The sequence below is a fragment of the Equus quagga genome, chromosome 1 (assembly GCF_021613505.1).
Source record: "Equus quagga isolate Etosha38 chromosome 1, UCLA_HA_Equagga_1.0, whole genome shotgun sequence".
In the NCBI taxonomy this organism is placed as follows: Eukaryota; Metazoa; Chordata; class Mammalia; order Perissodactyla; family Equidae; genus Equus; species Equus quagga.
In genome coordinates this window covers 55223215-55231910 of record NC_060267.1, presented here as the reverse complement: position 1 = coordinate 55231910, position 8696 = coordinate 55223215, and the positions used below count along the sequence as shown (strand labels likewise).

Below are 8696 nucleotides of genomic sequence, written 5' to 3'. Positions count from 1 at the left end.
GTCCTTCTAGTTGTGGTATGTGGGACGCCGCCTCAACGTGGCCTGACGAGCGGTGCCATGTCCAGGATCCGAACCCTGGGCCGCCGCAGCGGAGCGCGCAAACTTAACCACTCGGCCACGGAGCCGGCCCCTATTTTTCATTTTCTTAGCAGAGTTCTTTTGAAGAGCAGCAGTTTTAAATTTTGATAAAGTCCAGTTTATCAATTTATTCTTTTATGGATCATGCTTTTGGTGTCACATGAAAGAAATCTTTGCTTAACTGAAGGTCTCATACATTTCCCTCCAGAAGTTTTGTACTTTTAGGTTTTACATTTAGGTCTGTGATCCATTTTGGGTTAATTTTTATATATAATGAAGGTATTAATTGAAGTGCATTTTTTCGTGTATATGGATATCCAGTTGTTCCAGCATAATTTTTTGAAAAAACTATCTTTTCTCCAATGAATTACCTTTATACCTTTGTTGAAAATCAGTCGTCCATAAATGTGTGGGCCTGTTGCTGGACTCTGTTCTGTTCTATTGTTCTATTTGTTTGTTTTGACACCAAAACCACACTGTCTTAATTACTGTAGCTTTATAATAATATAAAAATAAGGTGGGGTTAAGCCTACAATTTAGTTCTTTTTCAAAGTTGTTTGGCTCTTTTAGGTCGTTTGCATTTTCATATGTATTTTAGAATCAGTTTGTCAATTTCTACTAAAAAGTCTGCTGGAATTTTGACTGGGATTGCTGTGAATATGTAGATCAATTTGGGAAGAATTGACTCTTAGTAACATTGAGCCTTCTGACCCATGAACGTGATACCCCTCACCGTTTATTTAGTCTTCTTTAATTTCTCTCAGCAATGTTTTGCAGTTGTGGGTGTGCATATCTTTCATCAGATTTATTCCTAAGTACTTGATGTTTTTTGATGCTATTATGAATGGTACTATTTCTTACATTGTAATTTATGATTGTTTGTTGCTACCATATGGAAATAAAATTGGTTTTTGTGTGCTGGTCTGGTATCCTGCAATCTTGCTAAACTAACTTATTGATCTCCTGGCTCTTTGGTACATTCCAAAGGGTTTTCTTTTCTTTTCTTTTTAGAAACTTTATTGAGGTATTATTGACATACAAAAAGCTGTAAATTTTTAATGTATACAACTTGATGAGTTTGGAGGTAAATATACACTTGTGAAACCATTACCTCAATGCATGCCATAAACATGTCTCTCACCTCCAAAAGTTTCCTTCTGCCCTCTTTTTTATTTTAATTTTTTGGTGCTAAGAACACTTAGTGTAAGATTTTCCTTAGAAAATTTTAAAGAAAACAATACGATATTATTAACTATAGGCACTGTGGTGTGCAGTAGATCCCTAGGACTTACTCTTTTTGCATAACTGAAACTGTGTGCACTTTGACCAACGCCTTCCCACTTCCCTTCCTCAGCCCCTGGGAACCACTATTCTACTCTCTGCTTCTATGAGTTTGACTATCTTAGATTCCAAAGAATTTTCTATGGAGACTACCATGTCATTTGTGAATAAGGCAGTTTTATTTCTTATTTTCCAATCTGAATAACTTTTAATTCCTTTTCTTACCTTATTGCCTTGGTTAGAATCAATATTGATAGGAAAACTTTTGAATAGAAGTGGTAAGAATAGACACCCTTGTCTTGATCTTGATCTTGATCTTAGGGGTTAAAAAGTCTTTTACCACTAAGTATGATGTTATCTATACGTTTTTTGTAGATTCACTTTATCAGGTTGAAGAATTTTCCTTCTATTCATCATTTGCTGAGAGTTTTTATCAGAAATGCTGTTAGATTTGGTTGAATACTTTTTCTGCATTTATCGAAATGATCATATGGTCCTTCTTTTTAAATTTATTAATGTAATAAATTACATTGATTGAGTTTTTGAATGTTAAAACAACCTTGTCTTCCTGGATAACCCCCACTACACATTGTATTATCTTTTTTATATATTGTTGGATTTGATTTGCTTACATTTTGTTTAGAAATTTTGCATCTATGTTCATGAAACATATTGGTCTGTAGTTTTCTTTTCTTGTAGTGTCTCTGTCTGCCTTTGTTATTAGAGTAATGCTGGCTTTATAGAATGAGTTGGGAAGGCTTCCTTCCTCTTAAATTTTCTGGAAGAGTTTGTGTAGAATTGGTGTTATTTCTTCCTTAAATGTTTGGGCAGTTCACCAGGAAAGTCATTGGGGCCTGGAGTTTTCTTTGTGAGGTTTTTAAACAATAACAAAAAATTTCTTTAATAGAAATAGGACTGTTCAGGTTATCTGTTTCTTCTTGAGTGAGCTTTGGTAGTTTGTATTTTTCAAGGAAATTGTCTATTTTACCTAAATTGTTGCATTTATTGACATAAAGTTGTTCATATATTTTCCTATTATCCTTTTAATATCTATAGAATCTGTACTGATGATACCGCCCTCATTTGTCATACAAGTAATTTGTATCTCCTAGAGGTTTATCACTTTTATTGATTATCTCAACGAACCAGCTTTGGTTTCATTGATTTTCTCTGTTGTTTTCCTATTTTCCATTTCATTGATTTCCATCTGATTTTTAAAATTTCCTTTGACTTACGTTGGGTCTAATTTATTTTTATTTTATTCATTCTTAAGGTAGAAGCTGAAATCATTGATTTGAGACTTTCCTTCTTTTATAATAATAGGTGTTTGTTGCTAAAAATCTCCCCCTAAGTATTACTTTAGCAGTATCCTACAGATCTTGATAAATTGTGTTTTCATTTGATTCAATTCAAAATACTTTTTAATTTCCCTTTTGATTACTTCTTTGACACATGGGTTATTTAGAAGTGTTACCTAATTTCTAAATATTTAAGGCTTTTCCAAGGTCATTTCTTTTCTTTTTTTTTTTTAAAAGATTGGCACCTGGGCTAACAACTGTTGCCAATCTTTTTTTTCTTTCTGCTCTATCTCCCCAACCCCCCCACTGTACACAGTTGTATATCTTAGTTGCAGGTCCTTCTAGTTGTGGGATGTGGGACGCTGCCTCAACGTGGCCTGACGAGCAGCGCCGTGTCCGTGCCCAGGATCCGAACCCTGGGCCACCGCAGCAGAGCGCTCCACCTTAACCACTCGGCCACGGAGCCGGCCCCTCCAAGGTCATTTCTTTTGTTGATTCCTAATTTAGTCAAAGAACATACTTTGTATGACTTGAATTTTTTGAAACTTAATGAGATTTGTTTTGTGGCCCAGAATACGTCTATCTTGGCAAATATTTGTTGTGTAGTTGAAAAAATTTGCTCTATTTCTCTCTGCAGTTCTGTCATTTTTGCTTCATATCTTGAGGCTCTTATTAGGTGCACATGCATTTAGGATTATTATGTCCTCTTGATGAATCAACCCCTTTATCATTATGAAATGACCTTCTTTACCTCTGGTAATGTTTTTTGCTCTGAAATCTACAGTGTGTTATGTTAGGATAAACATTCTGACTTTCTTTTGATTAGGATTAGCGTGGCATATCTTTTCCCATCCTTTTACTTTTAACCTATTCCTGTCTTGATATTTAAAGTGCATTTCTTTTAATCAACATATAGCTGAGTCTTGCTAGTTTTTTTTAAACCAATCTGACCACCTCTACCTTTTATTTGGGATAGTTAGCCTACTTACACTGCAGGCAGTTCTCCGTATGATGAAGTTTAAGTCTGTCATCTTACCATTTGTTTTCTATTTGTCCCATCAGTTCCTTGTTCCCCTTTTCCTCTCCTTCTGCCTTTTTTTAGATTAATGGGATATTTTTTATTATTCCATTGTTGGCTTTCTTCTTTGTTGGCTTATTAGCCCTAACTCTTTGTTGTATTAGTTTCGAGATTGTTTTCAGTTTTGTGGCATACATCTTTAACTTAGCATAATTTGCCTTCAAGTGACATTGTATCACTTTACATAAAAGAACCTTACAATAATACGCTTCCATTTCTCTCCTCCCAACTTTTGTGCTCTTGTTGTCATACATTTTATTTCTTCATTTATTATAAACTCCGTATTATATTGTTATTTTGTGTGTTTGTTATTGAGTTCATAATAGTTTACATCAATGTGAGATTTCAGTTGTACATTATTTCTTGTCTGTCACCACGTAAGTGCTCCCCTTCACCCCCTGTGCCCACCCCCCAGCCCCCTTCCCCTGGTAACCACTGAACTGATTTCTTTGTTCCAGTACTTGTTTATATTCCACATCTGGTGTTTGTCTTTCTCAGTCTGGCTGATTTCGGTTGGCATAATATATTGTTATTATTTTTGTTTAACCAGTCAATTATCTTTCAAAGAGATTTGAATAAGAAAAACTTGTTACATGCTTACCTGTGTTTGTAGTTACCATTTTTAACATTGCTCATTCCTTTGTGTGGATTCATATTTCTCTCTGGCATCATCATTCCCCTCTGCCTGATTGATTATGGTGTGCCTTGTTCTAGTGTTCATTATGTTTCTTATCTTAGGGCTCATTGAGTTTCTTGGATCTGTGGATTTCTAGTTTTCATCAAATTTGAAAAAATTTAGCCATTATTCGAATTTTTTTCTGGCCCTTCTCCCTCTTTTATCTCCTTCAGGGACTCCACCTACAATTATATCAGGCTGTTTGAAATTGTCCCACAGCTCACTGACACCTGTTGTTGTTTTTTTAGCTCTTTTTTCTCTTTGTGTTTTATTTTGGATAGCTTCAACTTTATGGTTCAAGATCACTGTTCTTTTCTTCTGCTATTAATCTACCGTCAGTCCCATCCAGCGTATCTCACACGTTGTGGTTTTCATCTCTAGAAGTTTGATTTGTGTCTTTTTCAATATCTCCCATGTCGCTGTCTGACTTTTTGAACATATGGAATACAGTTATAATAACTATTTTAATGTCCTCATCTGCTTATTCTAACATGTGTAAGTTATGGGTTGGGTTCAATTGATTGATTTGTCTACTCATTATGAGTAATATTTTCCTGCTTCTTTGTTTTCCTGGTAATTTTTGATTGGATGCCATACCTGGCGATTTTTTCCTTATTGGTTGCTGAGTATTTTTGTATTTCTATAAATATTGTTGAGCTTTTTCCTGGGACCAGTGAAGTTATTTGATCCTTTTGGGTTTTACTTTTAAGATTTGTTAGGCAGAACCAGAGTTGTGCTCAATCTGGGGCTAAATATTCCCCACTATGAGGAAATGCCTTCTTTTCCCAATGCCCTGTGAATCCTGAGATGGTCCAGTCTGGCTGGTGGGAACGGGCACTCTTCTCTGCCCTGTGTGAGCACCCTTACTCTCAATCTTTTTGAATAGCTCTTTCCCTTACTTTGGGTAGTTTCCTCACACACATGTGCTGACCAGTACGCAGTTGAAAGACTCTGCCAGTATTTGGACCTTCCTGTCTGTGTAGTTCTCTCCTTCTGGTGCTCTGTAAACTCCCCTGTATGCTTTGCCAGCAGATAGAGTCCATGGTGGAGAAAACACCAGCATTTCTGGCATTGGTAGACTTGTCTCAGCCAATGATTGTGAAAACAGAAGCAGAAAGGATTACTAAAGGGAAATCTGATTTCAGCCTGCTAAAAGTCCCTATCTAACATTGAGAGCAGTCATTGCCTTGAAAAGAATTACAGTCTGTGGGCTGGGTTAATGCTCCTGGACATCCACGACTCAATGAACGCCTTGCTGTTGCTGCAGCTGTGTGTTATCTAGGCAGTAATTGATATTCGATGGGGGCAAAGCTGGGTAGGTATAGATTGAAACTTCAGAGTGAAAACAGGGACTGGTTAGGTTCTAGGTAACTTGGTGACTCTTGATCTCTGCTATGGTTCCAGACATCTGGACAGATGTCCCCTGCAGTTTGGCATGTCCCCCACCCCTGGGATTCTGACTGGCAGTACGGGGTGGTAATGGGAGGAGATGAATGTGGACCATGAGGAGGCTAGTGCCAGGTAATGGACAGTCTGTTTCCCACCCACAGGTGCCTTTTTCATCCCCTACCTCATCTTCCTCTTTACCTGTGGCATTCCTGTCTTCCTCTTGGAGACAGCACTGGGCCAGTATACTAGCCAGGGAAGCATCACAGCCTGGAGAAAGATCTGCCCCATCTTTGAGGGTGAGTAGCTCTACCTGATTCAAGGGTGTCTGCACTAGTGGTTGTAAATGTTGATCAGAATGTCTGGGTGGCTTAGCTGCAGTGCTGGTTGAGATAAGGCCCTGTGTCTTTATGTTAACCCCTCCACTGTGAGCTAATCACCCAGTCCATCAGAGAATGGAGGAGAAGATGAGGATGAGGATGGGGCAACGGCTTTAGCTTAAATAAGTAGAGTGCAAAGCTATTTTAGCGATATATTTAAAATATACATATAACAATGATTTTGTAGTTTTCTTTTTTAAAATTTATTTATTTTTTAAAGATTGGTACCTGAGCTAACAACTTTTGCCAAGCTCCTTTTTTGTTTTTCCTTCTTTTTCTCCCCAAAACTCCCCAGTACACAGCTGTATATTTTTTAGTTCCAGATCCTTCTAGTTGTGGCGTGTGGGATGCTGCCTCAGCATGGCCTGATGAGGGGTGCCATGTCCACATCCAGGATCCGAACCAGCGAAACCCCGGGCTGCCAAAGTGGAGCACACGAACTTAACCACTCAGCCTCAGGGCCAGCCCTTATTTTTTTTTATTGCAGTAACATTGGATTATAACATATAACTTTCAGGTGTACATCGTAATATATTTCAAATTCTGTGTAGATTACATCATGTTCATCACCCAGAGACTAATTACAATCCATGTATTTTTCAAAACATATGTAATCAATTATAAAACATTTTAGAATAGAATTTTAAATGAGAAAAAATATCATTAATAATTCTACCATCTTGACACAATAGCTGTTTAAAATTTAGAATATTTTATTTCAATATTTCTCTATAGGGTTTTCTTTAAGTTTCTATTTTGAAATAATTATATATCCACAGAAAGTTGCAAAAATAGTACAGGGAGGTCACATGTACCTTTCATACAGTTTTTGCCATGGTAACATCTTACATGAGTATAGAACAATATCAAAACCCGGAAATGACGTTGGTACTCTCCACAGATCTTATTCAGATTTCACCAGTGTGCATGGACACCCATGTGTGTTATGTATAACTCTGTGTAATTTTATCACACCTGTAGATTTGTGTAACTACCATCACAACCAAGATACAGAACTGTTCATCACCACAAAGATCTCTCTCATGCTGCCCCTTTATAGTCACACCAACCCTCCCCTCCCCAACCCTAACCTCTGGCAACCACTAATTTTTTCTCTATCACTATAATTTTGCCGTTTTGAGAATGTTATATAAATGAAAGCATTCAATGTAAAACATTTTGAGATTGGCTTTTTCGCTCAGCATGATGCCCTTGAGATCCATCCAGCTTGTTCTCACATCAATAGCTCATTATTTTTTATTGCTGAGTACTATTCCATGGTGTGGTTATACCACAGTTCATTTATTAATTCACCCACTGAAGAATGTTTGGATTGTTTCCAGTTTTGGGGATTTTATTTCATTCATTCATTCTCTCTCTGTAGAGTTTATATATCCACTATATGGAATATATACAGTGTATTTCTCTGTTTTCAGTTAGTATTATTTTCCATTTTCTACACAACGATCATTTAATGATTGCATGAACTTCCGTCAAGTAGATATATCATAATTTACTTAACAGTTCCCTGTTTTGGGCTTCTTGCTTATATTCAATTACTTATAAAATTGCTATATTCTGCTATCATGTGTATTTGTTGAGATAGCTTTTCCCCCCTTTTTGGGAATTATTTCTTTAGGATAAATTCCCAGGATTAGGATCATTGCATCAAATGGACAATCAAATTGATGTCTCTTGATCTAGCTTATTATATTCCCCTTGGAAGTGTACTGACTTACATGTCACTAGACATGAGTAAGCATCTTTCCCCCATATCTTAACAACTCTGAGTCATCCATGGTTCCCAAAATTGTCTGCACTTTGGAACCACCCAGGGACCTTCAAAACATCCTGAGGCCTGTATCCCACCCCCAGAGATTGTGATTTAGTTGGTCTGGGGTCTGGTCTGGGCTTTGGAATTTTTAAATATCCCCAGGTAGTTCTAATATGCAGACAAGTTTGGAAATCACTGTTACATCATTTGTAAAAAGTTTCACCAGGGCTGTAGGCGCAGAATGGTACCTCATTATTGTTTCATTTTGCACACCTGCAGTTATTAGGGAGGCTCTATTTGCATTCTCTCCTATGTGAATTGTCTGTTCCTGCTCTTAACATGTTTTTTTATTTCAGAAACCTATCAGACTAATTCCAGGGTATATTGTCTACTGGAATCTTGAAGTTTAGTCTTACACATTTAAAAAGTAACTTTGAATCAGTGAACTTTCAGAACTAATCACGATGAAAGTGCATAGGCAGCTGGGTAGTGCAGCAGAAGCAGGGAGGAAAGTCCTCTCCCGACCTGAGGAGGGCTATTGGTGCTGCCGCACACTCCTGGCTCCTGGAGAGGGAGCGGGGAGCCAAAGCCGAGGCCCCAGCACTTCTTGTTTTAGGGCACAGACAACGTGTGCAAAGCCTCTCCTAAACAGGGATGGGTAGTGTGTTGGGTCCCCGGCCCAGTCCTGCCGTCTCCCTCCGCAGTCCCGCCGTCTCCCCCCGCAGTCCCGCCGTCTCCCCCCGCA

General features: G+C 37.8%; 1 protein-coding gene across 11 annotated transcripts in view; it reads left to right on the top strand.

Annotated features, from left to right (window-relative positions):
- LOC124242708 (sodium- and chloride-dependent GABA transporter 2) overlaps positions 1-8696 on the top strand; it is a 68626-nt gene that overhangs the window by 41771 nt on the left and 18159 nt on the right. For all 11 annotated transcript variants that reach the window (XM_046667965.1, XM_046667922.1, XM_046667974.1 and 8 more), the window contains one exon: positions 5962-6096. In XM_046667965.1, coding sequence (XP_046523921.1) covers positions 5962-6096 — 135 coding nt within the window. The remainder of the gene's footprint in view (positions 1-5961; positions 6097-8696) is intronic.